At 47.7% G+C, this 16,635-nt stretch overlaps 2 protein-coding genes across 6 annotated transcripts in view; both read right to left on the reverse strand.

The window, feature by feature from the left end:
- LOC144946409 (mitogen-activated protein kinase 8-like) overlaps positions 1–6,661 on the reverse strand; it is a 34,353-nt gene extending 27,692 nt beyond the window's left edge. For 2 of the 3 annotated variants that reach the window (XM_078875212.1, XM_078875213.1), the window contains exon 1: positions 6,415–6,661. The gene's annotated coding sequence lies outside the window, so the exon portion shown is untranslated. The remainder of the gene's footprint in view (positions 1–6,414) is intronic. The other variant, XM_078875211.1, reaches the window with a different exon arrangement.
- Positions 6,662–10,225: 3,564 nt separating this feature from the next.
- On the reverse strand, positions 10,226–16,419 carry RPL34 (ribosomal protein L34). Of its 3 annotated transcripts, none has more exons than XM_078875214.1 (5): positions 16,367–16,419; positions 14,854–14,927; positions 14,131–14,230; positions 12,907–13,010; positions 10,226–10,356 (listed from the first exon to the last, which is right to left on the reverse strand). In XM_078875214.1, exons 2-5 carry the CDS (start codon positions 14,916–14,918, stop codon positions 10,278–10,280), a joined length of 348 nt encoding a protein of 115 aa, XP_078731340.1. In that variant the 5' UTR covers positions 14,919–14,927; positions 16,367–16,419; the 3' UTR covers positions 10,226–10,277. The 3 variants fall into 3 exon arrangements, with proteins under 3 accessions (XP_078731340.1, XP_078731342.1, XP_078731341.1); XM_078875216.1 differs by lacking the exon at positions 16,367–16,419 and adding an exon at positions 16,343–16,361; XM_078875215.1 differs by lacking the exon at positions 16,367–16,419 and adding an exon at positions 16,316–16,358.
- Positions 16,420–16,635: the final 216 nt, after the last annotated feature.

Here is a 16,635-nt window from a genome sequence, read left to right on the forward strand (position 1 = left end):
CGTACACACGTACAAAAGACAAAGATCCCCCGCATAGCCTTCACAGACTGTTGGGGCAAGTGCGGTTAGCGAACAGCACCTATGAAGGCCGGCACGGCGCACGAGGTACTCATATGAGGCTTAGTCAACCTAAAGGAGGCCCAGCACCGGGTTCAGATAATCGTCACCGGTGTTGGTCGTGAGCGGGATTCAAACTAGGGTCGCCGGGTTAGTAGCGCAGCGCGATAACCGCTACACCACCTCTACACACGTACACACACACAGACACACGTACACACACACAGACACACGCACACACACAGACACACGTACACACACACAGACACACGTACACACACACAGACACACGCACACACACACAGACACACGCACACACACACAGACACACGCACACACACACAGACACACGCACACACACACAGACACACGCACACACACACAGACACACGCACACACACACAGACACACGTACACACACACAGACACACGTACACACACACAGACACACGTACACACACACAGACACACGTACACACACACAGACACACGTACACACACACAGACACACGTACACACACACAGACACACGTACCCACACACAGACACACGTACACACACACAGACACACGTACCCACACACAGACACACGTACCCACACACAGACACACGTACACACACACAGACACACGTACACACACACAGACACACGTACACACACACAGACACACGTACCCACACACAGACACACGTACACACACACAGACACACGTACACACACACAGACACACGTACACACACACAGACACACGTACACACACACAGACACACGTACACACACACAGACACACGTACACACACACAGACACACGTACACACACACAGACACACGTACACACACACAGACACACGTACACACACACAGACACACGTACACACACACAGACACACGTACACACACACAGACACACGTACCCACACACAGACACACGTACCCACACACAGACACACGTACACACACACAGACACACGTACACACACACAGACACACGTACACACACACAGACACACGTACCCACACACAGACACACGTACACACACACAGACACACGTACACACACACAGACACACGTACCCACACACAGACACACGTACACACACACAGACACACGTACACACACACAGACACACGTACACACACACAGACACACGTACCCACACACAGACACACGTACACACACACAGACACACGTACCCACACACAGACACACGTACCCACACACAGACACACGTACACACACACAGACACACGTACACACACACAGACACACGTACACACACACAGACACACGTACACACACACAGACACACGTACCCACACACAGACACACGTACACACACACAGACACACGTACACACACACAGACACACGTACCCACACACAGACACACGTACACACACACAGACACACGTACCCACACACAGACACACGTACCCACACACAGACACACGTACACACACACAGACACACGTACACACACACAGACACACGTACACACACACAGACACACGTACACACACACAGACACACGTACCCACACACAGACACACCTACACACACACAGACACACGTACCCACACACAGACACACGTACCCACACACAGACACACGTACCCACACACAGACACACGTACCCACACACAGACACAAGTACACACACACAGACACACGTACACACACACAGACACACGTACACACACACAGACACACGTACACACACACACAGTGGCGTCTGCGCAAAGCACAGGCTAACCAGGCAAAGGCAAATGGCCCCAAGTAGCGAAAGGCCCTTATCCCCCCCTTAACCCCCGACTACCCCCATAAGTATATAAAATACAAGGATGCATCGAATATGAATCACAAATCCTAATACACACAAGAGACCAACTAGCAGGCGAAACAAACATTTAACGTCTCATCTCTCTGCTGCGCGTATCCATCGTATATCACTGTATATCACTCACCATTCCACAGCATCTCTGTGTTTGCCCACATTCCTCTTCTCTCACGACAAACATCTCTCTCTGTATCTGTTTAGTATTTTCATTCATTTTAAGGGATCCTAAAACTAATTCCTTCAGAGGACATCCCCCCTCCCTCGCCCACCAGCAACTGGGTACGCATCAAAGACAAAGGTCCCCCATATAGCCTTAACATGCGTTTGGGGACAAGTGCTGTTTAGCGAGCACCTATGACGGCCGGCACGGCACACGAGGGGGTGAGTGGCCAGCACCCCGCCCGGCCGCATTTGTCTCCCCAGTGGCGATGTTTACACATCGCACCAGGTACTCATTTACGGCTGAGTCGACCTAGGCGAGGAACGGGACCGGTTCAGATAATTTGGTGGTGGCCATGAACAGGAATCGATCGCCGGGTCGCCGGGTTCGTCCCGCCGCGCGCTAACCGCTGCACCACCGCTCCCCGCGGGGTTCAGCATCACCGCCGCGCGTGCTTGCAGACGCACACAGGTCAATCAATAAATCACAAGCATTTGCAAAGCACACACACAGACACACTCCACCATACGCACCACCTCAAAGCATCGACATCGTGGTGCCCAAACGCATCATCACCATTAATGAGCACAAACCGGCCTCGATGTAGATTGATGTTTTGCCAGATGTGTTTGATATTATTATTAATTTCGCTTCTTCCTGATGTCTTTCGTTCACACTGCGGGCTCTTCGTGTTTGCATTGGAAGCGTGAACGAAGATGGTATTGCATGCGCATCGCCACCACCGTCATCATCATTATCATCAATCAGCCACGATGAATCCACTGCTGGAGGAAGGCCTCCCCCCAAGCTTTGCTTTTGCGGACACAATAAGTGGCATCGTCAGGCTATTCCTGCTGGGTTCACCGTCAATATGTAGATTGTTTTGTTTGTTATACACCGCACATACAATGTATGGCGTTGACACACGCGTGCGGAATATAAACATTTACTGCCCTTTGTCAACCCACTGCTGGATGATTGCGTCTCTCCAAGTCATATGCCCGTCTCGGGAGTCGTTTGAATGTGGGCCAACCCACGCGGTTCGGTCGAATGCAGGGATCAGAGAGGCGCGTGAACGAACGTGCGATGGCATCGCGCCGTAGAACAATGGCTGTGGCTGTACTCGCCACGTCGCCCCTGCAGCCGACAGTAACCCTTCGTGCATCCTATTCACCTTTGCGGACGTTCACCAGGCTCAGCCATGCTTATCTTCCAAAATCCGCCCAGATTCAGACTGCTGGAGCAAGCGCTGTTAGCGAGCACCTATGAAGGCCGGCACGGCACACGAGAGAGGGCGGGGTGGACAGCACCACGCCCGGCTGCCTTTGTCTCCCCGTGCCGATGTTTACAAAACGGCCCAGGTGCTCATTCAAATATCAGCCGCTGTTGTTAATTGTGAGCAGGAATCGAATTGAGGTCGCCAGGTTCGTAGCGCAGTGCGCTAACCACTGCGTCACCGCTCCCCTATATTATACAGGATGAGGTGCTCACTAACAGCACTTGTCCCAACAGTCTGTTAAGGCTACAAGGGGGATACGTACGTCTTATACAGGCTATACACACCCACACATACAATTGTGACTTACAAGACATCAATTCAAGTTGTATGTCGATTAATATTGGCTTTAAGATATTCGTAAGAGACACATCAGGAAAACAGTTTTAACATTAAATATAATCTTGATTGTGAATGTACCGCCAGAAGAGGGCAATTCAGCAACATTATTGTTGTACTTTACTTCGCTCCAACGTCTACCCCCCCCCCCTCACCAACCCACATTGACCGAAGTGATATACTGTATTGTTTAATAACCCTCACGATCCGCAGTGGATTGACAAAAGGCTGATACAACGCATGGACGTGTACACCTAAAAGAACACATCTTGGTATCCGGCACTAATCGAGGATGATGTTGGCAGATCCATTCACTAAGCCCCACGTCAGTCCGTGGCACAGCTATTTGTTTGACATTGTAAACAAGAACAGCAGCTACGATCAACCACCGCTGGACGAAATCTTCTCACGCAGCCGTCGTGTCCCAGACGAGGGAAGATATAAACACAGCTCAGCGAGAGGACCAAAGTGTGAGGTTTCACGACAAGGGATGATGATGGTGATGATGGTGGTGATGATGGTGGTGGTGGTGATGGTGGTGATGATGGTAGTGATGATGGTGGTGATGATGGTGGTGGTGGTGATGATGATGATGGTGATGATGATGGTGGTGGTGGTGATGATGATGATGATGATGGTGGTGGTAATGATGGTGGTAATGGTGATGATGGTGGTGGTGGTGATGATGGTAGTGATGGTGGTGATGATGGTGGTGGTGGTGGTGATGGTGATGATGGTGATGATGATGGTGGTGGTGGTGGTGGTAATGGTGATGATGGTGGTGGTGGTGATGATGGTAGTGATGGTGGTGATGATGGTGGTGGTGGTGGTAATGGTGATGATGGTGGTGGTGATGATGGTGTTGGTGATGGTAGTGATGGTGGTGATGATGGTAGTGATGGTGGTGATGATGGTGGTGGTGGTGATGGTGGTGATGATGGTGATGATGATGGTAGTGGTGATGGTGATGATGGTGGTGGTGGTGATGCAGGCCGATGTGACAGCCGAGGCATGGAACGTGCCGAGAGGGCGCTCACAACTCGGATGGGGCCACGGGACCATCAGCTGGTGTTGCAGGTGGGGTGCTATCCAGGTGGTGTTACATGTATGTTGAACTTCTTTCGCGCCGTACGTAGCCAACCCTGCTAATCGGAAGTGGAGGGAGCACGACAAACTAAACACAACAAAGCACGAGAGATGGCGACTATTTTGGGGGGAGGTTTTCATCCAGCAGTGGAATTATCATGGCCGATAATGGTAATTGTGGAAGATGACACAACGCCCTTAATCCAAAGCGTCAGTCACCCCGCTATTGTCATAACCGGCCGTGTAAACCGCTCATGTCATTATTGCCGGTGACTTCATCTCATTGTAATTTCAACATCACCAATTACATTTGTGGAGGATTTACTTGCCGTCTCACGCGACTGTAACAATGCGCCACGCCAGGGCCATCGTCATGATCACTCGTTCGCTACGACCACTGCTGAATGGAAGCCTCCCAAGCCGTCGCCTACACCAAGCCGATCTCATGATCTTCAGCCATTGTCAGCCATGGTTAGTCCACTGCTGGACGAATGATTCTGCCAAGGCGTTGAGATCTCTCACCGTGGCCCCGCGATGTAATTATCAATACCCCCCACAACCCCCCACCCCCCATCACACCGCCACCCCCTCCGCCCCCCCGACACCACCCCCCCACCGCCACCCCCCACCACCACCATCACCCACCACCACCCTCCCCCTACCGCACCCCCCCACCACCACCCCCCCACCACCACCACCCCCCCACCACCACCACCCCCCCACCACCACCACCCCCCCCACCACCATCCTCCCCCCCACCACCACCCCCCCCACCACCATCCTCCCCCCCACCACCATCCTCCCCCTACCACCACCCCCCCACCACCACCACCCCCCCACCACACCCCTCCCCACCACCATCCTCCCCCCCACCACCATCCTCCCCCTACCACCACCCCCCCACCACCATCCTCCCCCTACCACCACCCCCCCACCACCACCACCCCCCCACCACACCCCCCCCCACCACCATCCTCCCCCCCACCACCATCCTCCCCCTACCACCTCCCCCCCACCACCATCCTCCCCCTACCACCACCCCCCCACCACCACCATACGAGTTTATTCCATCGCTTCGTCTCCAATCGGCGGATGCCCTTCTCGGTCCTACCCGGTGCCAACAACGCCAAGAGGCCTCGCATTTCAAACCGGGCACGATCAGCAATCAGCCCAAGGATGAGCGGATGCCCCTTCTCGCCCGTGACTGGCATTGTCACCATCGTCACCATTGCCTGGCATTGTCACCATTGTCACCATTGCCTGGCATCGGCGGTGGGCGCGGTAGGGGATCACAACGCACGCGACCCCCCCCCCCCCCGCTGCTTGTAAATGCAACTCACTGGAGCCACCACACTGGAGGCCTCTGCAATTCAACATCAGCTCCTTGGCCCCCCGCCCCCGCTCCGCATCTCTCCTTCTCTCCCCTCCGTCTCGTCTGCCCCACCCCGACCGACGGAGCCTCCATTTCGTCGACGTTAAAAGACACAATCAGCACAATGGCTCTGGGCTCATTGCGATTCAGGGAGGGATGAGAGGCTCGTTGCCAATTGGGTGGCGGTGTTGATTTTTTCCTCCCCATCCCATAATCGTCGTATTTAATTTAAAAAAACAATTTAATTGTACACCGTAATAAAAAAAACGGATGACAGATTACTCACCCAAAAGCTCCTGGAGCTGCAGCCGCGTCTTTGCCGATTGTTGACGAGAGGACGCGAGAAGAAAGCGTGAACCTTTGTGGATCCACGGTGAATCTTTGGTTGGGGAATATTTCGTCAAGCGAGCGGTGCTCTCAAGCCGGCTGGGTGGATGGAGCCGCCTTCTCCTCCTCCTCCTCGTCCACACGATGGTAGGGTCCACTGCTCCTCCTCCCCATCCACTCCCGTGCTCGGCATCATCCACTCCACACACCCCCCCCCCCCATCACCATCGTTGAGATGGAATGGTCTGCAGTAGCCTCCCCTGCAACGAGATGCAATTGCTATGGCAACCAGCTGCCTGGATTTGGTGGAGTGGGGGTGTGAGGGATTGGGTTGGTGGGTGGGTAGTGGAAGCAGGAGTCACTATAAATGCCCCCTGGGAGGTTAAGGCTGTTAGGTTTGTATTATTTTATTTGGGGGGCGCCACTAGTTATTTCCATTGGACGGGGAAGGATGGACGGAACAACTGATTTGATGTTCACCATTTATTCCGATGCTTGGAATGCTCGGAATAAATGGCAAAGATATTCTGGGCTCACAGCAAGCTTGCAGATAAAGAGTGGAGGACGAAGGATGGAATGCAATTATTGCGCACTGCCCAAAGGCCATGTGTAGCTTGAAAGTAATGAATGCTTGAAAAATATATAACAACCTTGAAACGCTTCTCCGACACAAAGGTCGCAAAATAATTTAGTCGAAGTCCCCACGTCACCCAAGGAACCAGAGTGAATCGAGGATTGTGATATTATGCCTCAAAAAGAACAAGACCGCTCTCTCAAAATGATTATAAAGCCAAATTAAAGAAACCACTCAGAAAGATGAGTGCTAATATAGAAATGGTATCAAAAACACTCAAGACGAGCTGGGTGTGATAAATAGTGAATTTCACAATTTACCATTTTCACAATTTACCATTTCAAATTTAAACTATAGCTTGCACTAAGCAATTGTGGTACTCTTAAATGCATGTTCTGTAATTACAGCTGTTAAACGACATTACAGCTGTTAAACGACATTACTCTCATGGGAAGGTCTGTTACAAGTATCGTAATGTCCCAGGTTTGTCAATTCAAGTTCGCTGATGTATCGCGGATCTTATTTCACTGCAATTTGTTTTGCCCTGAGCATCTTCCAAGAACATTCCCGTTACAACCCCCAGGTAAATGACAATACCGCATAGCAACTGTACAAATCTTAAGGTCCGTCAACTCGAGATGGAAGACGTAGAAAATGAGTGTCATCCAACATTCATTGGAATCAATACGGCCCAGCATGCAGCAAGCACACTTGCCACCAATCCGGTTTATACATTTCACGATGCATTCCCACATTGCAACACAAATGAATCGTCACCCTGCTGCAACGTGAACGTCAAAATGGACACGGGACGCTTCTCTCCCAGCGTAGTAGTTATATTATGTAAAAATATGCGAACCGCTGATTATCCAAGGGTTTCCTTCAAAATGTAAGACCTCTTATTCCAGTGGTTCTTAACCTTTAATGCAGCCTGCATCCCTTTGGTTCCCAATCGTAATGTTTTTTTTTATAAATAGAGGGTTTTATTAAACAAAGTAGTTGTACTTACGTGCCCGTGTTTAATTTGTTTCGATTATTTAATTTCTAAAACAATCTGGCCATGTCACACGCACCCAAGGAAGGGCGCTACGTCCAAATTGGCCATCAATCTGTACATCTCATGTACTACATCAGGCAGACGAGATGGAAACCTTGTCTATTTTCAGCCTGCAAGTTGAGTATACTTTTAACCACTGTCTTAGTCTAATGAAAAGGATCTTTGTTTATCGAAGAAAACCTCACGAGTCTCAATGATTATTTAACAAAAACCTGAATTAGGATGTTTGGCTAATAATGTATCAGTGACGTTTAGCATTTGGGAGGAAACCGGAGGCACCCAGATACAACTCCACACACAAGGGGGTAAAACATAGCAAGTTCTACACACGGTATATTTGCAACCCAAGCCTACTACAATAATTCCTAAGCAGTGACACCTCCAAAACGACCCAGGCTTAACCTCTGAGCTCTGATCCGAGTACATAACAGGTACTGTGTAAACGAAAGTGTATTGTCGTGTATATTATTTAGAAACATTGATAGCAGGACGTACTTGAGACTCCAAACCTAATTTCGTAGGTGAACCATGAGCAACTCAATCTCCACTCGGACTCGAATGCACCCAGAATAAACATCAACTCTCGTCCACGACACATCGAATCAACGGGACGGGGTCGATCAGTGATTCTTCACCTGGGGTTCACGCACCCTCTGTGGGTGCGAAATGCCCTTTCTGGAGGTGCGAGACATGGCCAAAGTTGTGTTAGAAGGTAAATCATCGAGACACAAATTCAGCACGGGCACGTGAGCACTACTTTGTTTCATTAAACCCCTCTGTTTATTATCACTATACTTGTGTCTAACGGTTGAGAACCAAAGGGGTGCAAGGCTGCAGTGCAGGTTAAGAAACACTGGGGTAGATCATTGCACCTTTGACATGCAGAAATAACAAACACTGGAATGCTCAAAATAATGTTTATATTTGAGTGCCATCAATGTTATCTTTAGAATTGGACAGAAGATTGGCATCGAGATATCGAGTGATACCGCCATGCCATGTGTGATGGAATACAAAATTGCAAAGTGTTCTGATCAGCGCGAGGTTGTCAATTTATGTTGAGACGTTGATCGTGCCAAGAGCCTTACACCTCAATCCATGTTTTCAGTGCAATGGTACCAGCACACCAAACATACTGTATGCAATCAGGATTCATTCACTCAACCAGACCTTCACCAATATCACAAAAACAAATATCAATATTGCACACAAATGTGGCAATTGTGACAAAGACGTTTAAACGTTTGGTATTGAAAAATTACCTTTGTATGGTATTGGCAGTTGTACAATCAGAAACAAAACGTGTTGTGTATAAACATATGTACAAAATAATACTAACTTCAACACCTTTTAATATACTCACTAGGTTTAGCCATTGCCCTTGTTTCTCTTCAGGCTTTGTTCTCAACTCTGCCATACATTTTTGACTGCAACTACGGTGGTTTCATTGAAATGTTGAACTCCCACCTCGTGACCGCGTCCCAATTCAGCGTCATGTGTCACGCCCAGTGGTGCATGTCCATTGGTCTGTCGCTCTCCACTTAGCGGAGCCATCAATGAACACCATGTGCCGAAACGCAGACGTAACTATCATTCCCACAAACACATTTGGGGTGCTTTGATTCACTAATGTGCCTCTTGAGGGTGCTTAATATCATTTGTGAGGGTTTTAAAAATACCAGAAGGCCCTGCCAACATTTGCAGCTTGAGGGCAAAATTGTTTTTGTAGGGAGCTGTAAAAGCCGATGTCCAAAGTGCCCATAAATCTGGACATCAGGCATGCAAGATGGAAACCATATATTATTTTCAGCCTGCAAGTTGAGTATACTTTTTTGTTCCCCCAACGCCTTTGCGAGGCAGTTAAATGCTAGTTGAATTCAGAATCAATGTCAGCATTGCTGTTTACCGTTTTTGAGAACATGAGCAGATATTCTAGTGAAGATGTAATCTGCTTAGTGGGACATGTACAATCACAAACAACTGGGTCAACAGTGAGTGCTAAGAACCCTTTCACTGGCGGAAAGACAGTTAAGCTGTCCCGAGGCTAAAAACAACAAAAGAACGGAGAGCTCCATTCTCCCAGCTAAGGCAGCATACAAATCTGGCAACAAAGAAAAAAAAACACAAACTACACCAACGTGAAGTCCAAGGGGTTTATTGTTTCAAAACATCACGTTAACCGGTCTGCATTTCACTTGGGCTTCTGGGTCTGGGCCTTCAGCACCTTGACAACGATCTTCTGTTCCTCAATCAGGAAGGCGCGCTTGATTCTGTAACAAAGAAAAACACGGTTACAATCGAGCATATTAGAAATAATGCAAGATTTTTGTCTCATTTGGGCTCCCACCTGGATATACAGATGGTGCATTTATGTGTAGCCATTTGTCAACCCACTGCTAGATGAGGGCCTCCCCACGCCGTGCAGACCATCGTTCATACCATACTTCACCACGTTGGTCAGTGTGGGTTGTTGAAAGTGGAGGGAGGGGGGGGCACTGACGTTGGCAAAGCTAAAGCACCGCAAGTACAATAATAAAATGTGCTGCACTGCCCTATGCTGCCAAGTACATCGTCCTGAAGCATAGAACGCCTGTCATTCATGGTGGTAACCAATTTAAGCACAAAACACAGGCTCCGAGATCTTAAGAAATTCGGCACATTCCAAGTGATTTGATTATCGGGATGCATGTGCAATATGTAAATAGTTTATAAAATGTGGGCAAATCCACACTCTTGACTCAACTCAACTCAAGATATCTGGAAACTAGTTTAACCAAGTATTAATTATTTACAGCTGAACATGTGCATTATGAATCATTCATAGCTGAGTGGTGCAAGGCTACTAAGAATGTAATCATAAACAGAATCGGAGCTTAATACCTATGGACTGCGAGTCCAGTCGAGTATCAAAAGTGTGAGTGGAAATGAACACTTCCGATTACTCAATCAACTACAACATTTCATACTTTTAGCTGACAATATCCAACATTGGGGAAAGTAACCTACATGATCATCAACGGTAAGGTACAAGGCCCTTCAAATTGTAAGCAATTCCACTATAAGACTTCAAAAAGGGAATTATCAACGCTTCAAAGCAACGCCAAATTCAGTACGTGCAGCGGGTACTCACATTATGCGTCAAATTTATTTGCTAGCTTTTGACATCACGTTGCCAGATGGCGGGGGTTTCTAGCGTGCAAACTCAGCACCGCACGGCTAATGAACAGCCTTCATTAAATTTCCATTTCACTAAGAGGCCCCGTCGCAAACCCGCCCAACGTTAAAGTCGGCGCGGTTAGAACGACACAACATCCGTGTTCACAGTTCGATAATGCTGCAACGCAAGACCGATTGGTTTTTAAATATTATCGTAATTATTCGAATTGATACTTCAAACGGTAAAAATACTTTTTCTAGCAGCTGCCAGATGAGAGGTCAATGAATTTGGTTACTTAAGCATATGCGATAAGCTCCAAGAAAAATTTCAAAATGACTTTACGGTGTACATTTTTGTAAATTAAATTGAGTGCTACAGTGCGACGGGGGTAACGCTCCCCAATGAATTATTAAAATTGCACATGCTAGCTCTTTTTACAGAATCCATGCAATTTATGTGATTAATCTTTACAAAAGAATATTAAAAAAGCTATTTATTTGAAAACGCTCCACTTGGCATTAATAGATTGGGCTTCTTTTTCTTGAGGGTTTATTTTCAAAAACTCATCCAAATACAGGGGGGGGGTTTACACAATCCACAGAGCCGGTGGCAGAGTATTCACAGTTTTGGCCCTTGTGATGAAACAGACCATTTTGCCAACACCAACAAGGATAACTTTAAATCAACATTTTGTTAATCTGTTTCAGCACAGCTTCATGGACTTGGATGCAGATTAACGTTGACAAATAGATTCGAGTTCACTCACAATTTAATTTCCTCACTGTAAATTCAACTTAAAAAACTAACCTCTTCATGGAGTCTAAGCGACCGTAAAACCTAATTAACGAATACAGAATTAACCAAGCTTGCCAAATTCCATGGGACATGCTTATTTTTTTAGTGTCACCTTCATGATTCTCAGTTACGGAATTATTGCCAATATGCAGGTTAATAAATGAAAAACACATCACTAAAAGTATTTAGTGTTCCTGACGTCTTTAAATGGCACAAGATATGAGCACAGTTAAGTACATATAACCAGTTGCCATTGGTGTACATGGTCAGGAATTGTATGCAGTCTATGGGTACTGCGCTTACCACCACAATAATTTGAGCAAAGCACAAGACGAAAACATGATGGGTTAAAACCACATTCCAATGCTATTTAGGAAGTCCTAAAGCCTATTCAGAAAATTAGAAAGTGTTAAAGAAGATGAAAATAGGTTTTCAAGACATCATAGGGTAGGAAAATGTAATAATTGAAGCATACACAACTGAGATGGGGGGGATAAAGCAGTAGTACATTGGTTTGCGCACTGAATACGATTTCAGGAATGGCTAACAACAGCAGTGGCAAGTGATATCTGAACAGGTCCTAGGCTCCCTTGGCCCACTGCACCGACCTGTACGGTCAAAGCAACACCCATTATTTAACAGAATGGAGGCCTTCATCCAGCAGTGGATAGAAAGAGCTGCACATACTATGCAAATATATCGCTGGGAAAGGGGCAAGGTGCAATAAACCCCAGCAATGAATCAGAATATTCATTGATCCTGGCTGGAGGAATCCGATGGGCTATAAAGTTATTTTTCACAAATGTCCAGTAGTTCAGTTGTCCTCCAGGAGTTGGTTGAGTTCTTGCAGCCGCAAGGCGACACTTACCTGTCACGGACGCACTTGGCACACATGGAGCCTCCGTAAGCCCTGGAAACGTGCTTCTTGGTCTTTGACAACCTCTTGAGCACGGCCGGCCTCACCGCCTTCACCTACAGGTGTACACATGTCAGCATCAGCAACAGGCCAAGTAAATGACACCAACCCCATCATGGGACCACAAATGGTAACGGAGCAGTGCCCCCCATTGTAATAAACTGGCAATGGGATTCATTATGATTTTATCGGCCAATTTTTTTAATCTGAAAATATTCATACTATTTTTTAATGACCATAGCTTCCAATGGATGTGATTTTGAATAAATATTGCCACTTGGAATTTTGAACGGCATGGCAGCAGTCCAAATATAAACTAACATTTTTTAAAGTTGGATATGCCAATTTCAGTACAAGTAATGCGACTAAGTTGATTAGGCCATGGAAACACCTGTCCTAAAATTACAAAAATACTTTTACAGCTGAATTTTTTAAAATCAATTTTCATCATCCAACAAATGCAAAGTGTATGCTGTCATTTTACATTTCTACACATGAGAAATGCACTCGCAGTACTTGGCAATTGACACAAAACGCTTTTGCTACTCATGGCCACAGCCAATTTTTCTCAAAATTAAGTGTGTAGTGTCCAACATTACCCTCCGCAGGCGAGCAACACGACTGCTATTTAAACGCGTCACAACCCAGCTTAATGCAGCCACGAAGCATTTCCGTAATGAGTCAAGTGCCTGTGCCTTAATAGCGAAAGGCTTTCCCACCCAAAAGCCATCATTGTACAAAGGCCCATTTACAGAACTTTCTGACCCAATGATTTAATAGCACCAACAGTTGTCCAATGTCTACGTCACAGAACACAAAACGCTACAGCCAACAGTAGAATTAAACTGCAGAGTGCGCGGCTAGGACCCGTTCTAAATAGAATTTTAAATTAATGAAATTGTCAGCACGATGCTTTTAAAGTGCATTTGACAATGCAGTGCTGGCCTGCAAAGAAACAAATGGCACGTAATTGAAAAATGTACAGTTGTAGCCAAGGAATAACAAATATTCACGACGCAAAACCTAATATTGCCATGTTATGTGTTTGGAATTTTTGTCGCCACATTTAAGCAAGATGAATTGTGCGTCAAAACGGGTAGCAAGCTTAGCACACCACTTTACACACACATCAAGAGCAATGTATGAAAAATGTCAGGTACAGGTGCAACTCCTTACTCCACGCAGCCGGCCGGGGCACAGTCCACACGCAGACTTGGGGGCCTTGCCAACCTTCTTCATGTACAGGTACACCAGCCGGCCACCGGGGGTCTTTGACCTGTACCACCACAAAATAGAATCACAGCGCGATTGTATTTTTACATCGTAGTATGGGGCACGTCTCACCAACATATTTGTGTACTTAGCCAAGTAAACCACTTTTGAAGCTGCCCTCTCCCTTCCCCCAAAACGTTTTAGAGCAGACCATATACTATGCAACCCGTATTCAGTAACTTTCAAGATGCCTTCACTACTCCACATGACCTGCCCCTCAAAATCTTAAAAATCATTCCTACGAGCATGATAGACATATCACACTAGGCCTTTGCCTGTAGAAGTTGTCCTGAAATTGCCAGTCCACTGTATTCCATTTCAGTGTACTGGCCTGAGAAGATCACCAAACATTGAAGACAAATTACATTTGTATTATCACTTTTTTTTCTTGGAAGCACTCAACTCTAATGGTAGTCATAAATAATTGGTGAACAATACGCATTCCTGCAGGAGGGTCATGATTGAGTCAGTTAACCTTGGCCCACATTTTGATTCGTAATAAGAACCAAGCTACTACACACTTAACTAAAGACAGTTTAAACACCGAGTAAACGTCCCACAATGCACGTGTTCGAGTCAAGCGGCCCAAAGATGTGGACCAAGGGAGGTGAGAGGGGAGCCACTCACAGCCTCGTTTTGTTGGAGGCCGTGTTGTAGGACAGCCTACGGCGGTAAGTGAGGCGCTGCACCATCTTGGCTTTCTGAAGGAAAAAAAACACAAGGTTTGCGAGCTTCACACACACACATGCTCAAGTGTCCAATAGACACGCGTACACACTGTCCCTTGACAACAAAAAACCTCATCAGACGTTTACATGAAGCACGTTAGATTCTCCAAAAAATGCTTTAAAATTGTGAAGTGATGAGACGCGAAGTCTCGGTGGGTTCTCTTCTGGTAAAATAAAAGTCCATCGAAAACTCCACACCTCACTGGGCCCGCTCTACAACGTTAAGTGCACAAACTATGCGTCTACGTTTGAGCTGTGGCCCAGTGCTGATGCGACGCGACATTCTAAACCGGTTCAGAGTCTGCCTGCATACAATTCTGCAGCAGAAAGTCTACAAAGTGCACTGGTGCAGCAAGGGACACTCGAAAGTAAACACCACGTTCGTAACTACCACTGGCTTCATCACCAGCCATGATATTTCGTGACTATCTGCCACATTGCAGGTAGGCTGACGTTTCGGGCAATGATCCTTCACAGCAACGCTGATCCACACGAACCACAATATACGATGACGGCCTATTACGTTACAATTATTTCTGGCAATGAGACAAGACCCGAGTCAGCAACATTCTCCACAAGCTTCACATCAAGAGGGTCTCTGTCACTGCATGTAACCAACAAGCAATACTACAGTCCTCGTGACATGCAGTACGAGTTTTTTTGGGTTTCGGCAGATGCAGTATTTTAGGGCGATTGTTTTAGTTTTGGCGCAAAGCTAAGATGGTACGAGTTTGGGCCGTCAGGGGGCAGGTTTATTGTGCAAGCGGTGCCCCACGTTGCTCTGCGAGCCACGAATCTGCGGGGCCGCAAGTCGAGACACAGACAGCCGCCGGGTGGCCTTGGCGCTTTCAAACAACTCTGGGATACTTCTCATCACGCTGGAATCTCTCTCGCTCGGTGCAAGCCAGTCAATTAGCATGTCGATGCACTGCCACGCGTTTAAAATGTATACAAACGGTAAAACCTTAAGCTTCCAGGCCCGACTAGGTCCGTCCCAATTCTAAGAACGCAAACCAATAAATCGATCAGCCCATCGCTGAACGAAGGTCTCCCCCCTCGCTATACACGCCACCCGCGTAAAACACAAGCGGCCATCGTTTTAGTCGTTAAACGACAACGCAACGCGCCCCGCTTGGATGTAGGTCGCCATGCGTTCCAAGCGAATGCGCCGGCCGCTACGGATCTAGGCCCATGCCAACACCAGGCGGTGGTGGCTGGAAAAAATCGCGGATGTATCCGGAGCTCGAATGAAACGAATCGATCGGGAACGACAAAGTTGATGCTTTCGTGGTCGCGTCCGACGCGGCGACCGCTTATTCGCGGGTCGCGATCGAACGGACGCGATTTCTCGCGCGGGAAACCTGCGGATGGCGACGGATTCAAGTCACCAGCAACTCGACGAGTACCCCTACCTTGCTTAGACGAAACCGGAAAAGGAGGGAGGCCCTGTGAGTTCAAAGGTTAAATGGCGGAACGCCCCCCCCCCGGAAGAGGGAAGCGTTTCCGGGTCGTAACGAGGGAAGGGGCGAGCGGGTGGGGGTAGGGTGAACGTGACGTCACGCGCCAGTGCAAACTCCGCCTTGATGACGTCATGTGCACCGTCGCCGCGCGTGTCGAAGGTTTATTTTCTGTATTACTTAACAATCGATCTGTTGGGATGACGTAATATTCATGCCTGCCG

Source organism: Lampetra fluviatilis, chromosome 41 (assembly GCF_964198595.1).
Source record: "Lampetra fluviatilis chromosome 41, kcLamFluv1.1, whole genome shotgun sequence".
Lineage (NCBI taxonomy): Eukaryota > Metazoa > Chordata > Hyperoartia > Petromyzontiformes > Petromyzontidae > Lampetra > Lampetra fluviatilis.